This window comes from Megascapheus bottae, chromosome 8 (genome assembly GCF_031878675.1).
Source record: "Megascapheus bottae isolate mThoBot1 chromosome 8, mThoBot2.hap1, whole genome shotgun sequence".
Taxonomy (NCBI): Eukaryota; Metazoa; Chordata; class Mammalia; order Rodentia; family Geomyidae; genus Megascapheus; species Megascapheus bottae.
In genome coordinates, this window is record NC_143516.1 from 58,201,981 (window position 1) to 58,219,892 (window position 17,912).

Consider the following 17,912-nt stretch of genomic DNA (forward strand, 5'->3'; position numbering starts at 1 on the left):
GACCCATCAGTTCCACTACTTGGCATTTACTTAATCATTCAGAAACAAGGACATACTAAATCCACTAGCACAATGATGTTGATTGCAGCATTATTTACTATAGCAAAGATATGGAACCAACCCAGATGCCCCTCAGTTGATGAGTGGATCAATAAGATGTGGTATTTATACACAATGGAATTCTATGCTACTGTCAGAAAGAACGACATTGCCCCCATTTGTAAGGAAATGAAAGACTTCGAAAAAGTCATATTAAGTGAAGTAAACCAGACTCAAAGGAACATAGGCTCAATGGTTTCCCTCATCTGTCATAATCAGTAGAAACCTTAGGTTCTCCTAGCAGAGATTTACAGTAGAAGAAAACCTAGATACATAAGGCCATATAGTATGATGCTAAATGAAAGGACCTCCAGGATATAGAAACAAAAGCCATATAATGAGTGATTGTTGTCCTTAATGTACTATGTTATCTCTCATCTCTTGCTGTCCCTTCGTTATCTCATATTGTTACAGTATTTCACTTTGTTATCTGATATATTGTATATATGCATATTTGGTTATTTGAAATACGATAGAGAAGGAGGGAAAAGAAGTTGAGGGGTGGGGGTTGGAGGGAGGGAAATGGGGACCAAGACATGAGCAAGGGTATCAATGTTTATGAAGTAATGCACCTTCTATCTGGTGAACATGATGTAACCCTTCTATTTATTACAATAGAAAAAAAGAATTCTTGAGCCTGCTGTGAGATACCTTCATGAGCATACATAGGTTTCTTTTAAACCTTTCTTTTTGTAATAGTGCCATGCCTTATAGCCTGGTTCTTTCTTCCTAAATAATTGGAGAATAGTGTTTGTGTACTGTAATTCTCATTGTTTATTATGTAACAATAATCAGGTGTTGTGTTTATCTTAACAGGTGTTTCCTACAGACAAAGCAATAGTGACATTGAAGCACTTCATCAAGCTTACTGTCATGTGGCCCATTCCTTAGGAGATACAGAGGAGCAAATACTTGAGAGTAACACAGTAGAAAATAACAAAAACTCTGCTAAAGATCCCCCTCAAGAAAATGAAGAGTCTTCAAAACACATATCTACTACTGAATCTGGTAAAAGCTGACAGATATGTAGATGAATGCATAAAATTGTCAATTGTTAGAGATGTTCTCTAAATACAGTATATTTTTTATATTTTTATTTTTTCATTCTTGGTAAAATAAAACTCAAAATTGAACGCTGGGCCTGGGCACTGACCAGAGCTTTCTCAAGGCTAGCACTCTAGCACTTGAACCTCAGCACCTCTTCTGGCTTTTTCTGTCTTTGTGAAACCAAGGAATTGAACCTAGGACTTGATGCATGCTAGGCAAGCACTCTACCACTAGGCCACACTCCCAGCTCCAAGTATGGTTTTTCTTTGTTGTTTTTTTTTAATATTTTTATTGTAATTAATAAAAGGGTTACATAATATTTGCCAGATAGAAGATGCATTAATTCACATACATTGATACCCTTTCACAAATATAGTATATTTTAAATTGTTCTGATGTTTGTTTTTTTTTATTCTCTGAGCCCGTAGGCTTTGTTCAGCTTAAATCTGGGAATCATTGATTTCACTGGATATGGAGCAAAATGTAAAATTACTTTTTCAAATATACCTTGAGCAATAAACTACTTGAATTTACATTTTTCACTTTTTTTTTTTTTTGCCAGTCCTGGGCTTGGGCTCAGGGATCTGAGCACTGTCCTTGGACTTTCTCAAGGCTAGAGCTCTACCACTTGAGCCTCAGCACCACTTCCGGCTTTTTGCTATGTATGTGGTACCGAGGAATCGAACCCGGGTCTTCATGCATGCTAGGCAAGCACTCTACCACTAGGCCAAACTTCCCGGCCCCATTTTTCACTTTTTACATGCACATGTTTTTCTAGGAATAGTATTTTGAGATCACTAAGTACAACATAGCAATTGTGAAGGTAGTATATTGAGTATTGATACTCAGTGTTTAGATTTCATTCTACTATTTGATGTGCTTGATATTTGATCAATATATAAGACAACTTGCTTGGTACCAACCCATTTCCGATGGATGGCTTTGTTTATTACATGTGTTGTTTTGTTTCTTTTTATGTTTATTCTCAACTAATCAAAACATAAATTAGAAAAAATGTAATTGTTTACAGTATTGGTGTTATGATGTAACATTTTTACTTTCTGCTTTAAACTTTTTCTTCTCTTAGATCTGCCCACAGTAGAGGAGCTGATGAAACCTATCAGAATAGACTCCCATGGGGCCAGAGTTTTTGATTTGCAGCCTGTCAGGTATGCATGTTTTAGAATGTATTATGTAGGTTAATTAGTTGAATTTTTGTTTGCTTATTGTGTAATTGTGATTTTACAATCATATATTCTATGTAATCATTTCAGGGAATGATTAATGGCTAGTACCACTATTTATGTGTCTACCAATGTCTTACTATTTTTTATTATATTATCTTTCAGTTAGTTCATTAAAGTTCTCAATGCTAAGAAGAATTAGTAGATGCTACTAAAAATATTGCTATCATTAACTTGTCCTGAAAAATATGGTCTCTTCAGCTTTAAATAGCTAAGGAACAGTTGATTTACAATGAGTGTAAAAGACAATTTCATTCTTTTGGTGAATCATAACTTTCTTCTTTTCTAAATCAGTTTTAAGTTAATCATACACTGGCTGTTTCTCCCAATGAGATTTCTGTAGTCCCAGGAGAAATGAGCTTGATGAAAATCCTCCAGCTTAAATACGTTTTTTAGCTTTATGTGTGACCCATTTTCATTTTTCCACACAGAGTAAAAAAAAAATCACAATAACTTTTGTCATAGACAACTAGGCATTTATGTAGCATCTTTAATGTGTTCTTTATAACACATGGAAATTTATAATTGTTTATTAATAATTTATTTATTAGCCAGGCACTGGTTACATATGCCTGTACTTCTAGCTACTCAGGAGGCTGAGATCTGAGGATCACAGTTTAAAATAGCTATGGCAAGAAAGTCTGTGAAATTCTGCCAATTACTGCCACAAAACTGGAAATGAAGCTATTTCAAGTGGTAAAGTACTAGCCTTGAGCAAAATGCACAGGGGCAGTAACTACAACCCGAGTTCCAGCCTCAGGACCAGTACTGCTTACTTTGATCTCCATGAAATATTGCTGTGAAAAATCTTCATTCATCTAGTCATTTGATCAATTGTGTTCAACAAACATGTTTTGAGACCATTCCTTGAGATGACTCATCGTATCATTTTATTTGCAGTGATTTCTTAGCCTTCTTTCCTCAAAAATGCTGTATGGTGTTTTTCCAATGATCGATAAGTCTGGGCAAGCACTCTACCACTAGGCTATGCTCCCATCCCCTTCCAATGATCTATAAATCTATTTAGAATTTTTAAGGGGAGACTGTTGTTGAAGGTATATTAGTATTACTGAACAGATTTTCTTACATATCTTGTGTATCATGAATTTAAGATTTTTGTGATTGTATGTGAAATTTGAAAACAACTGTACTTACATGAAATGCTTAGTTATAATTAGCAACTGACTGTTAGTATGATATCTAAAGCACTCTTAATATACTGCCAGATAACTAATTCTAGCTGCTGTAACAACTCTTGGAAGCCTTATAGTCATCAGCAATTTATTCTTACTCGAACGAGCTTCTCCAGTGAGGCACTGGGGTTGGGATGGAGTTCTGCTACACAGTCATTTCATGACCTAAATTACTGCTGTCATCAATGCATAGTTTTAAGGATGTGAGAGCATCATTCAACCAATAGAGGAAGAAGAAGTAGGTCCCCCTTAGATGTCTCACTACAAAAGTAAACATCATTTCAACTAGATTTCTGTTCATAATTACTGGCATATTTGGCTATTTCAGCAATATCTTGTAAATGTGGATTGCTGGTATTGTGTTCCTAAAAGAAAAACAAATTATTTTGTGTCTAACAAGTTTCTGCTGGGAAGAAAAAACCTGAAAACTAGATAATCCATTCCATTTTAATTATTCATGAAGTCACTTATACCCTTCCCTAAGCATATAGCTGAAAGTCAAGATTATCTCTGGTCTGGATTTGTCTTCTGTTGCCTACCAAAGGATTAATTAAAGCAAGTTATATACTTCCTCACTCCTACCTGGTATGTAACGATGGAATGCAACCAGTACTCTTTTCAGAAAGGGAAGGTATCAGGTTGATGTTCCAACTTAGTAAATTATAGAAAGACTTTGTAAAGGCTTTGTAGCTTATAGAAAGACTTTGTAAATAGTTTTGTAAAGGCTACTGTCTTACAAATACATTGTTCTAAGATTTTGAATTTATTTCTTGAAGGATTTGTTATTATTATTGGCTAAAACCAAAGTTAGGAGGATATGATCATATTTAGAGATGAGCTCCTTTCTTAAACTACGTCCTTCCAGTAGCTGATGTTGGAATTTTTTTTCTTATTTTATCTTAGGGGTAACATATAGAGTGGTTACAGCTACATTTATCAAGTAGTGGATACATTACTTCCTGAACATTGATACCCCTTCTCATGTTTTTCTCCCACTTCCCCTCTCTCCACGTCCTTCCAATCATCTTGTTTTTTCCCCTTCCCTTCTCTATTTCAAATAAACAAATAAACATATATACAGTATAACAGGTAACTAAGTCAGATATATGAGATAAATTATAAAGGAAAAAAATAACTTCACATAGTACATTAAGAACAATAATCATAAAGGTAAATCTCTTGTTTCCCTATCCTGGAGTTCATTTTGCTTAGCCTCATCCTGTATGGCCATATGTACATAGCTTTTGAGCTATTGTGATCCTCTGCTAGGAGAATCCTAGATGGGTACTAATTATTCCAAATGACGGAAATCATGGAGCCTATGTTTTTTGTGTCTGGCTTACTTCACTTAATGGTTTTTTCCAAGTCTTTGCATTTCTTTACAAATAGGATTATGTCATTCTTTCTAATGGCAACATAGAATTCCATTGTGTATAAATACATCTTCTTGATCCATTCATCTACTGAGGGGCATCTGGATTGATTCCATGTCTTAGCTAAGATAAATAATGCTGCAATGAACATGGCTGTGCTAGTAGCTTTAGTATGTCTTTGTTTATGGACTTTTGGATAAATATCAGGAGTAGGATTACTGGATCATAGGGGAGCTGTATGTTTTGTTTTTGGAGGAATCATCATATGGCTTTCCAGAGTGGTTCAACAAGTTTATACTCCCACCAACAGTGTATTTGTATTCCCTTCTGGTCCCATCCCTGCCAGAATATGTTGTTATTATAATTCTTGGTCATGGCCATTCTAACTGGAGTGAGGCAGAATCTCAAAGTTGTTTTCGTTTGCATTTCTGTTATGGCCAGAGATGTTGAATATTTCTTCATGTGTCTATTGATCATTCTTATTTCCTCTTTAGAAAAGTCTCTAAGTCTTTAGCCCACCTTTTAATGGGATGGTTTTTTTTTTGAGGACTTGTTTTTTGAGAGATTCAATTTTTTTAGCTGTAGATATATTTTAGATAAGAGACCCTTGTCTGTTGTATGGCTAGTAAAGATCCTTATATGTCACCTTGTACCAGAATTAATTACAAATGGATCGAGACCCTTAGGTGAAGGCAGATACCCTGAAAACTTTACAGGAAGGAATAGGAGTTACACTAGGTCTCCTTGACACAGGTTGAAACTTTCTTAATAAAGGCCCATAAACACAAATTAAAGAAAGTTTGGACAAATGGGACTAGGTTAAACAGCAGAGCTTCTGTATGGCAAAGGATATAGCTAGCAAGTTAAATAGAAAGCCCACAGAGTGAGAGAAGATCTTCATCAGTTATACAATAGACAAGGGCCTCATATCTAAATATACCTACAGCTTTTATTTTATTGTAATTTTTCTTTGCTTTTAAATAGTGCTATGGGCCTTCACAAGGTTTAGTTCTCTTCTAATTTATTTCATTCCAGTTAGTTCTATATGTCTATATGTTGAGTTTCTATAAGAAATCTATACAATTCTTTTCCTACTTCAAGGTCATATTTTACTTAATAAGAAACTATGAATAAAGGGTGTAAAAATTTATTTAGAAATATATATCTTTTACATGAAAGTAAGCTCTATTGTCTTTGGTTTGAGCTGTAACATATGTTCCAGAGTCATTTATAGATTATACTGCAGAATCTAGTACAACATTAAAATTTTCTGAAATTTAAAACAAATGTAACATTTTGTGAATATTCTGTGTTCAACAGAATCTTAGCAGTAACTTAATTTGAATGGCTAAAACTTTATTTACAGATATGTAATGGGCATATGTTCATAACTGAGACGTGAAGAATCATCATACATAGTTTATCCTTTGTGTTCTATTTTTGTTTTATAGCTCTAAGAAAGTAACTGATAGTAGAGAAAGTGAATATGTTACTTCTTTACCCCTTAAGATGAATACAAATATTGTCTCTCAAGACCCAAGATATGCCAATCACGTTTTTGAGAGAAATAATGAGAATGTGCCTTTACAGAAGACAACAAATGAGAATATTGAAAATAGTGGTCCAACAGTAACTTCTGTGGAAGAACATTTTGATAACATTGACAAAATGTACCTTGATACTTTGAGGAAAAAAATAGCTGTTAATTCCTCATTATCTCAAGATGACAAAACTCATAAAGTAAGTATCACTTTTACTGATTTGTCATTTTGAAAGATGAAATTATGTAAAATTCATAAATACTTTATAAATAGGTGTGGTTATTAAGCTAATAAGATTGGTTATTTAAAGGTCCAGGGTCCCTTATATTCTAGAAATTTGTAGATAATATTTATTACCAAACCTTTTTTGAATTTATTATCAAATTCGAAAGGGCCATGTAACATTTACTTTCTTTTAGAAGCTATTCTTTACGATTTCTTTTCTTTTTTTCTTCTTATGTTTTATCAAAAATAAGCCAGGCACAGTGGCTCACGCCTGTAATACTAGCTATTCAGGAGGCTGAGATCTGAGGGTCAAGGTTCAATGCCAGCCCAGGCACAAAAGGACCTGGGATTCTTATCTCCAGTTAACCTCTAGAATAGCAGAAGTGGGGCTTGGCTCAAGAGTAGGGTGGTAGCCTTGAGCTGAAGAGCTCAGGGACAATGCCCAGGCCCAAGGATAGCGTGATAGCCTTGAGCTGAAAAGCTCAGGCACAGCGTCCAGGCTGACTTCAAGCCCCATGTCCCACAAAAAAAAAAGAAAAGAAGAATAAATCCAAGATGTTAATAGTTTAAGAAAATGTTTGTTTGTTACTATAGTGTTCATTGTTCAGGTTTCCCAGTGGCTTTTATTGTAACTATATTGACATATTTTAAGTATGCTATTAACACTATAAAGAAACAGTTGCCTTTGTATTTGTTGTACTTTATACCCTGGTTCCAACATCTTTTTATTTTATAATTTTTTAAAGATTTTATTAACATTGATTTTACATCATATTTCAAATATCATTTTTAACAAAGAAGTATTCAAGAAGGTAATCTCTATATACAATCAGTGGCACATAGATTTTAGAATATAATTAAAATTAAGCTGAGAGTTCGTATGTCATAGATACATAGCAATCTATATAACATTATGTCTATAGAGTATATCCCATCATATATATATATATATATATACATATATATGTGTGTGTGTGTGTGTGTGTGTGTGTGTGTGTGTGTGTGTGTATTTTTTTTTTCCAGTCCTGGGCCTTGAGCTCAGGGCCTGAGCACCGTCTTTGGGCTTTCTCAAGGGTAGCACATGAGCCACAGTACCACTTTCGGCTTTTTCTATGTATGGTACTGAGGAATCAAACCTGAGTCTTCATGCATGCTAGGCAAGCACTCTACCACTAGGCCAAACTCCCGGCCCCCCATCATATATTTTTATGTCTGTGTAGTAATGTTTATATCTCCACGGCCATGTCCATAGTCTTGGGTACCCAAATATTGAGTCCTCACTCTTGTACTTTTTGGATCTAATATCCACATATTAAGGATACCATGCGCCTTTTGTTCCTTTGGTCTTGACTTATCTCACTCAACATGATGCACACTAAATTCATCTATATCCCAGAGAATGCCATTATTTTATCTTATCTATTTTTAATGTAGAATTCCATTGTGTGTATGTACATATATATGTATATATGCCACATTTTTTGTAATTTTTAATTTAGACATTTACTATAAATCACTTCTGTGAAACTATACAGGTGTTAATATTTTTTTTAGTATCTTGAGAAAAACATAAGACGCCAAATGTCATGTCCAAAGATGTTCTTCATTGCTTTTCTTTTCTTTCTAGTTTTGCACTATCTCACTTGCATTGCTTTGTTTTAATGCTATATTTCAAATTGCTAAACTTCAGATAAATTAGAGCATTTGAGTATAATAGTTTACTGTTTGCAATTTACTGTATATCAGATTTGCACACTGTAATATTTGGTAACCACTGCCATTTTGCCATGTGTTAAATCTTCAATAACAAAAATAATTGGAGTTTATTTACAGACTGAATGGTTAGTGGTTGTTGTGTAAAGACTTTCAGATCTCAGCTCAGTTCTGAAGAAGGGGCTATAATTGGTAAGCAGAACTTGTATAAGAAGGCCAGAAGTGCACCTCCTTTGCTTAAAAGAAAACCCCAGAGTGGATTATTCACATCAGTTAGGAGCTCAGGTTATGGCAAACCCAGCTCACCACTCAAGTTTTCAAGCCTTGAAAAGAAAACTTCAAAGGATACTGTGAGAAGCAAAAACTTGAGATCCATTCCCACATCAAATCAAGCTAAGAAAAAAGGTAATAATACGGTCTCTTTGTGCTTATGGTATATGTTATTTTACTTGTGTTTATGGCCTTGATAGAGGATTAATCTCAAGAAACTACATTTCTTTTCTTAAAAGATACAGTTTCCAGGAGGTACGAGACCTTGACCCATGTTAGTGGGATTGAAACTGGTGAGGATATGTTTTGGATTAATTTGAGGTTGCTGAAAGTTTTGGCCAGGTAACTAAATGAATGGAAGGAATCCTGAGTTAGAGTAGATTTGAGGATGGAGGGAAAACTAACTAATCTGTTTTGAGATACCTGTTGGACATTCAAGCAGATACCAAGGAGTATGTTTGATATAAGTGTGAAGTTCAACAGGGCACTATGGACTACAGATACCATCTAGATGATACTGGTAAAAGCTAATAGAGGTGGTTTTTTACACTATGAAAATTGACAGTACAAAGAAAATGGGAGTAGCTAAGCGGGAAAAGCCCCAGTCAGGCAAACCTTTAGACAAACAAAACAGAAAGAACCTGCAAAGGAATGAATGAGATTGGGGGAATCCAAAATCCTGAAAAACAACTGAAAAAATTATATTAAGAAAAATGAGCGATTTTATGTTTTCTGCTGATAAATGAAGTTGAAGACTGAGAACCGAACAAATGTGCTTGGTTTTAGCAAGCAGGAGGTCAGAAGTAAAGAACATTTTTCGTGGATAGGTGGTAGTGCAAAGCAAATTGATTAGGAAGATGAGGAATAGAAGGAGTGGAGTTGGTTTTTCAAGTAATAAAGAACCCTGGCGGAAGATATTGTAAAAGGAAGCCAAACAGTGGCATTGTAGCTAGTCTAGGTCACAGAGAGTGAAGAAAACCAACAAGAGAAAGGACTTACAAGTTGATAGTTGATTTCATAGTATCCTTTTTATTAACAAATACTGATGGTACCAAGTGGTCTCATTGTTGGATACAGTGTACTTCAAACACTTTATTCCTTTGATCCCTTTCTTAACTTTCCCACTTTTTTCAAACATTATTTTGGCGGATTTCTTTGTCTCTTAGGATTTATATCCTCCACACTGATTCCCCTCTCAGTCAGTGTCTCTTAAACTCATTTTCCTTTATCATTAATCATGACATTAGTAAGTCATAAATTTTGAATGAGTATAAACATTTGAAGTTGGGCTTTTTGTTGGTGGTATTGGGGTTTGACCACAGAGAAGTGCCCTGCTTTGTCTTATTACAGTTTGCCTTTCAAGGGTTTTGCATTCCACCTGTTAACATATCCCATTGTGTACAAATGCCAAATTTTATTTATTGTTATTTCTTTTTTATTAAAGGATTTATTAACATTAATTTTTACATCATATTTCAAATTTCAGGTTTAACAAACAAGTATTCAAGAAGGGAATCTATATACAATCATTGGCATGTAGATTAAAAAATTAAAATTAAGCTGAGGGTTTGTATGTCATAGATACATATTAATTTATGTAATGAAACATTATGTCTATAGAATCATAAATTTTTATGTCTACGTAGTCATGTTAATATCTCCAAGACCATGCCCATAATCTTGGATACCCAAATACTGTGTCATTGCTCTTGTACTGTTTGGATCTAATATCCACATATTAAGTATATCACGCACCTTTTGCTCCTTTGGTCTTGACTTACAACTCAACATAATTCGCTCTAAATTCATCCACTTCCCAGCGAATGCCATTATTTTATCTTGTCTGTTGGTTATGTATAATTCCATTTTATATATATATATATATATATACACACACACACACACATACATACATATATATATATATATCACATTTTTTATACCCATTCATCTGCAGTAGGACATCTGGGTTGTTTCCATAGCTTGGCTATTATAAATAGTGCAGAAATGAACATGGCGGAGCAGGTGTCCTTATCATATCCTGAGTTAAGATGCTCATGATAGATGCCCAGGAGTGGTATAGTGGGATCACAGGGAAGGTCTGTTTTCAGTTCTTTAAGAAACCTCCACACTGCTTTCCATAGTGGCTGAACTTGTTTACAATCCCCCAGCAGTGCAGTAGGGTTCCTGTTTCTCCACAGCCCCTCCAGCATTTGTCATTGTCTGAGTTCAGAATCTTGGCCATTCAACTTGGGATAAGGTGGTATCTTAGGGTGGTTTTTATTTGCATTTCCTTTATGATCATGGATGATGAGCATTTTCTCATACGTTTTTCTGCCATTTTAACCTCTTCTTTTGATAAGTCTCTCTTTAGTACCCTTGCCCATTTAGTGATTGGTGTGTTGGGTTTGGTGGGGATTAGTTTCTTGAGTCCCCTGTAAATACTGGATATTAAGCCTTTGTCTGATGTATTGGTATATTTTCCCAGTTGGTTGACTGTCTTTCTACTTCAGTAGCTATGCTTTTATCTGTGCAGAAACTTTCTATTTTTAGGTAGTCCCATTTTTCTTTTTTTCATATATTTTTATTGTAATTAATAAAAGGGTTACATGATATTTGCCAGATAGATGGTGCATTAATTCCCATACATTGATACCCTTTCACATGTCTTGGTCCCCATTTCCCTCCCCCCCATCCCACCCCTCATCTTGTTTTCCCCCCGTTCCCTATCCAATTTCAAATAACCAAATACAAATATATCCGATATATCAGGTAACAATATGAGAAAACCTAGGGACAGCAAAAGAGATGGGAGATAATATAGTACATTAAGGACAACAATCATTCATTATATGGCTTATGTTTCTATATCCTAGAGATCTTTCATTTAGCGTCCTAATATATGGCCTTTTGTATCAAGGTTTTGCTCTATTGCAAATCTCTGCTAGGAGAGCCCAAGGGTTCTGCTGATTATGACAAATGAGGGAAACCATTGAGCCTAAGTTCCTTTGAGTCTGGCTTACTTCACTTAATATGATTTTTTCTAAGTCTTTCCATTTCCTAACAAATGGGGCAATGTCATTCTTTCTGACAGCAGCATAGAATTCCATTGTGTACAAATACCACATCTTGTTGATCCACTCATCAACTGAGGGACATCTGGGTTGCTTCCATATCTTTGCTATGGTAAATAGTGCTGCAATGAACATTGTTGTGCTGGTTTTTGAATGATTGGGTAAATGCCAAGTAGTGGAATTGCTGGGTCATAGGGGAGCTCTATGTTTAGTCTTCTGAGGAACTGCCATACTGCTTTCCATAGTGGTTGAACGAGTTTGCACTCCCACCAACAGTGTAGTAGTGATCCCTCCTGGCCACATCCCCTCCAGCATCTGTTATTAGTTTTCTTGATCCTGGCCATTCTAAATGGAGTGAGGTGGAATCTTAGAGTTGTTTTGATTTGCGTTTCTTTTATGACCAGAGATGTTGAGCATTTCTTCATGTGTCTATAGGCCATTTTTGTTTCTTCTTCAGAGAAGACTCTCTTTAAGTCTTTGGCCCATCTTTTAATGGGATGGTTGTTACTTTGGAGATTAGTTTTGGATTGATTCAATTTTTTGAGCTGTTGATATATTTTAGATGTGAGGCCTTTGTCTGTTGTATGGTTGGTGAAGATCTTCTCCCACTCTGTAGGCTTCCTAATTAGTTTACTAGCTATGTCCTTTGCCATACAAAAGCTCTGCAGTTTAATACAGTCCCACTTATCCAGCCTTTCTCTTATTTGCTGTGATTCTTGGTCCTTATTAAGAAAGTTTCGACCTGTGCCAAGGAGGTCTAGTGTATCTCCTATTCTTTCTTGTAAAGTTTTCAGAGTGTTGGCTTTTACCTCCAGGTCTTTGGTCCATTTGGAGTTAATTCTAGTACAGGGTGACAAAGAAGGATCCAACTTTAGTTTTCTGCAGGTGCTTAACCAGTTCTGCCAGCACCACTTGTTGAAGAGGCTATCTTTCTTCCATTCTATTTTTTTGGTAGTCCCATTTTTCAAGTCTCTCTAATCTGTTGTGACCCTGGGACTCTGTTAAGGAAGTTTTTGCCTGTGCCTATGAGTTCCAGTATCTCTCCAACCTTATCATGTAACAGTTTAAAGGTTTCAGGTCTGATATTGAGGGCTTTGATCTATTTTGAGTTAATGCTTGCGCATGGTGATAAGCTGGAATCAAGTTTTAGCTTTCTGTATATGGCTGCCCGGTTTTGCCAGCACCAATAATTGAATAATGTGTGTATGTTCCACTTTCTATATCTAGTTCCTTTGTCGAATATAAGTTGATTTCAGGTATGTGGTTTTATTTCTGGATTTTTATTCTGTTCCATTGATATTCTGGTCTCTTTTGTGCCAATACCATATGCTGGTTTTGTTATTAAGTCTCTATATAGTAGAGTTCAAAATCTGGTGTTATAATACCACCAGCATTGCTCCTTTTGCCTAGAATTGCTGTGGCTACTCTAGGTCAATTATTGTTCCATATGAAGGTATGGATTACACCTTCTATTGCAGTAAAGAATGTCTTTGGGATTTTGATGGGAATTGCATTGAATTTGTATGTCAATTTTGGCAGTATGGGCATTTTACTATATTGGTTCTCCCTATCCATGAGCATGGGATGTCTTTCCATTTCCTGGTCCTCTTTAATTTCTTTCATTAGGCTTTTGTAGTTTTCATTAAATAATTCCTTTACATCTTTGGTTAAGTTAATTCCTAAATATTTATTCTTTTGGGCGCTATTGCAAATGGGATCATTTTCTTGCTTTCTCCTTCTATTAGTGTATTGTTGCCATACTGAAAGACTACTGATTTTTGCAGGTTAGTTTTGTATCCTGTCACTTTGCGAAAGTGGTTTATTAGTTCTAGGAGTTTGGGAGTGGAGTTTATTGGGTCGTTCAGGTATAGGATCATGCCATCTGTAAATCAGGATAGTCTGATTTCTTCTATCTCTATGTGGATCCCTTTGACGTCCTTCTCTAGCCTTACTGCTCTGGCTAAGGGTTCCAGAACAATATTGAAGAGAAGTGGAGAGAGTGGGTATCCCTGTCTAGTTCCTGATTTTAAGGTAAATGGTTCTAGTTTTTCTCCATTTAACTTGATACTGGCTATAGATTTGACATATGTGGCTTTAATTATTTTAAGGCATGTACTTCCTATGCCTATGTTTTCTAATTCTTTCAACATGAATAGATGTTGTATTTTGTCAAATGCCTTCTCATAATCCAGAGATATTTTCATATGATTCTTATCCTTAGCTGTATTGGTATGATGTATTACGTTAATTGATTTGCAAATGTTAATCAAACCTTGCATCTGTGGAATGAAGTCTACTTCATCATAGTGTATAATTTTTAAATTGTTTCTGGGTTCTGTTGACTAGTATTTTATTGAGGAGCTTTGTGTCTGTGTTCATTAGAGATAGGTCTGTAGTTCTCTTTTTTTGTTGGGTCTTTCCCTGTTTTGGGGAATGAATGTAACACTAGCTTCATAAAATGAGTTTTGTATGCCTCCTTCTGCTTCTGTTTTTTGGAAGAGTTTGAAGACTATACATATTCATTCATCTTTAAAATATTATAGGGCCTATGTTCCTTTGAGTCTGGTTTACTTAATATGATTTTTTCTAAGTCTTTCCATTTCCTTACAAATGGAGCAATGTCGTTTTTTCTGATGGCAGCATAGAATTCCATTGTGTATAAATACCACATGTTGTTGATCTAATCATCAAATGAGGGGCATCTGAGTTGGTTCCATATCTTCACTATGGTAAATAGTGCTGCAATGAACATTGTTCTGCTAGTAGATTTAGTATGTCGTTGTTTCTGGACGACTGGGTAAACACCAAGTAGTTGAATTGCTGGGTCATAGGGAGCTCTGTGTTTCATCTTTTGAGGAACAGCCATACTGCTTTCCATAGTGGTTGAGCGAGTTTACACTCCCACCCACAGTGTAGTAGTGATCCCTCCTCACCACATCCTCGCCAGGACTCTCCTAGCACAGGTTTACAATAGGGCAAAACCCAGATACATGAGGTCATATAAGATGAAGCTAATTGAAAGGACCTCCAGGAACAAGAGCCACATAATGTGTGATTGTTGTTCTTAATGTACTATGTTATTTCTCATTTATTTTGTTGTCTGTAGGTTATTACATATTGTTGCAGTATCTTAGTTGTTATCTGCTATATTGTATATATGTTTATTTGTTTATTTGAAATAGGATAGGGAAGGGGGAACAAGTTGAGGGAGAGTGTTGGGGAGGGAAATGGGGACAAAAACATGAGAAAGGGTAGCATTGTTTATGGAGTAATGTACCTTCTATCTGGTGAATATAATGTAACCCTTCTATTAATTACAATAAAAATGTATTTTTAAAAAAGTTTTGTAGAATTCAGCAGTGAAATCATAGGGACCTGGGCTCCTTTTGGTTAGCATTTCCCTGATTGCTTCTGCTATTTCATTGTATGAAATTGGTTTGTTAAGTTTGCTTATCTCTTCTTGGTTCAATGTGGTTAGCCTATATTTATTTAAAAAATCATCCATTTCTACTAAATTTTCCTGTTTCTATGAATATAGGTCCTGGAAATACTTATTCATAATGGACTGAATTTCTTGAATGTCAGTCCTGGTTGTCCCATAGGATCACTAATCTTGTTTATTTGAGTCTCCCCTCGCCTTTTTGTTATTAATCTTGCCAGGGTCTGTCAATTTTGTTGACTCTTTCAAAGAACCAGCTTTTTGATTTATTAATTTTGTGTATAGTAGATCTTATTTCAATCTCTGATATCTCTGATGTTATTTTTGTTATTTCTGTCCTTCTAGTTGTTTTCGAATTAACTTTTTCTTTCTCCTCTAGGTGCTTCAATTTCTTCTTTAGGTTATTTACACGCTCTTCTGTCTTTTTAATATGGGCTCCTAGTGAGATAACTTTTCCCCTTAGAACTGCCTTTGCTGTGTCTCATAAGTTCTTTGTGATGTATCTTGATTGTCATTACATTCAAGAAAGTTTTGACTTTCCTCTTTGATTTGTTCTGTATCCCAGGAGTTACTCAGATGTATGTTGTTTAGCTTCCAAATGTTTTAATGTTTTACCCTTTATTATGTTGTTTAAAACTAGTCTGATTCCACTCTGATTAGATAGAATGCAGAGGATTATATCAGTCCTCTTTTATCTGCTTAGGTTCTTTGTGTGAACTGTTATATGATGTATTTTAGAGTATGTCCTGTGGGCTGCTAAGAGAAATGTATACTGTTTTGGTGATAGACTCTGTGTGTGTCTGTTAAGCCCAGTTGTGTTATGGTGTCATTTAAGTCAGAGGAGTCTTTGCTTATCTTTTGTTGAGTTGACCTGTCATTTGGTGAGAGTGGTGTATTGAAGTCTCCCACCATGACTGTGTTTTTGTCTACTTGTTGACGTACTTAGGTACTCCCATGTTGAGGGAGTAAATGTTTATAACTAATATTCTGGTTATGAATTGTCCCTGTTACTTATATGTAGTGGTCACTTTTATCTTTATGTACTGGTTTTATTGAGAAGTTAATTTTATCAGAGATTAAGATTGCTACTCCTGCTCTTTTACAAGGTGCATTGGAATGGAAAATTCTTTCCATCCTATCACTTGGAGTTTGTTTTTGTCTTTGGCAGTGATGTGGGTCTCTTGGAGACAGCATATTGATAAGTCTTGTTTCTTAATCCAGTCTGCTGTTCTGTGTCTTTTGATTGGATCGTTCAGCCCATTCACATTTAGGGAAATTATAGAAAAGCTTTTAGCATCTTTTGTCCTTATTTATTTTTCCTTCTGTGTTTTTCTCTCTCTTTTTTCCCCCTTTGTATTTACTGATTTATAGCTGATAGCTTCTTGATGGGAGTTCTGTTTCAGGTCTTGTGTTTTATCCTCTGTTTCTGATGTCCTATTCTTCAGCTTAGCTGATCTGTTGCTTAGCACTTCATTTTAGTTTGCATTGTGGACATTTAGCTGATCATGTCTGCTCTGAGGGTATTCATCTTTCCATCTAGGCAAGTATAAGCTTTGCCTATTTTTGTCTCAACTTCTCTTTTGAAATCGAGGGACTCCTTGTTGATTTCCTGCTTATATTCTTGGAATTGTTTTTGGAGTTCTGCCTTAATCTCTTTAGTCATGTCTGCAATCATCTCCTTGAACAGACTCAAGTTTCAAGTCTCTTCAGGTGTCTTTTCTTTGGATGGTGTCTTCTCTCTTATTCCTTCACTCTTGTTTTCTTTTGGGATTTGTATGGTACTTTGATTATTTATATATTTCGTGATTTGTTGCTGTGATTTCCATTGCATTGGAAGAGTTGAGACTATTGTAGTTTTTGTCTATGGTCAGTAGGCAGCAGTCTTTAATTAGTTTGAGGCTGTGTATATGTGTGGTTCTCAGCCAAATTAGTTCCATTGCTGATTGTGTCTGAGCTTGCAGCTTTTGCTGGTGTGTCAGTCTGTTCTCAAAGGCTGTGTGTAGCTTCACACCTAGGGTCTCAGCTATCCCAATTGCTGGTATGCTGGCCCTGTTGCCAGGGCATACATTGTACATACTTGATATTAATGTTTCATCCAATGAATATCAGAAAAAAAGATTTTCTCACATTCTGTGGATTGTCTCTTAGTTCCGGTAATTGTTTCCTTTGATTTGCAAAAGCTTTTTAATTTGAGGTAACTCCATTTCAATTCTTCCTCTTATTTCCTAGGCAATTAGAGTCCTACTTAGACAATAATTGCTTACAACTGTCTTCAAGTGTTTTTGCATAGTCAGGTTTCAAAGGTTCAACTCTAAAATTGAGATCTTTTACTCTTCTATATTTGGATATACCATTTTTACAGCATTATTTGCTAAAGTGATTGCTTTTTTCTAGTGTACGTTTTTGAGTCCTTTATCACAAACTAAATAGGTTTCTGTATGAGTTTATTTTTTGGTTTTGTACTCTGCTTCTTAAGTCTTTGGGTATGTAACATGTTATTTTTGTTGCTATGAGTATAATTTGAAGTCTAGTTCTTTATGAACTCCAACATTGCTCTGTTTGCTTAAGATTATTTTTGCTATTTGCAGTCTTTCGAGTTTCCATATGTGTATTTTGGAATTAATATTTTTGTGAAGAATGACATTGGGATTTTGATCGGAATTTGATGAAATCTTTTTTTGTTGATGGTGGTGG

The 17,912-nt window shown here is 35.4% G+C and overlaps 1 protein-coding gene across 1 annotated transcript in view; it reads left to right on the top strand.

Moving 5' to 3' along the window:
- Positions 1-17,912, top strand: part of Cep162 (centrosomal protein 162) — a 97,414-nt gene that overhangs the window by 39,318 nt on the left and 40,184 nt on the right. The window contains exons 10-13 of the mRNA XM_090338485.1: positions 916-1,107; positions 2,234-2,315; positions 6,408-6,696; positions 8,585-8,840. Of these exons, the coding sequence (XP_090194611.1) occupies positions 916-1,107; positions 2,234-2,315; positions 6,408-6,696; positions 8,585-8,840 (819 nt within the window). The remainder of the gene's footprint in view (positions 1-915; positions 1,108-2,233; positions 2,316-6,407; positions 6,697-8,584; positions 8,841-17,912) is intronic.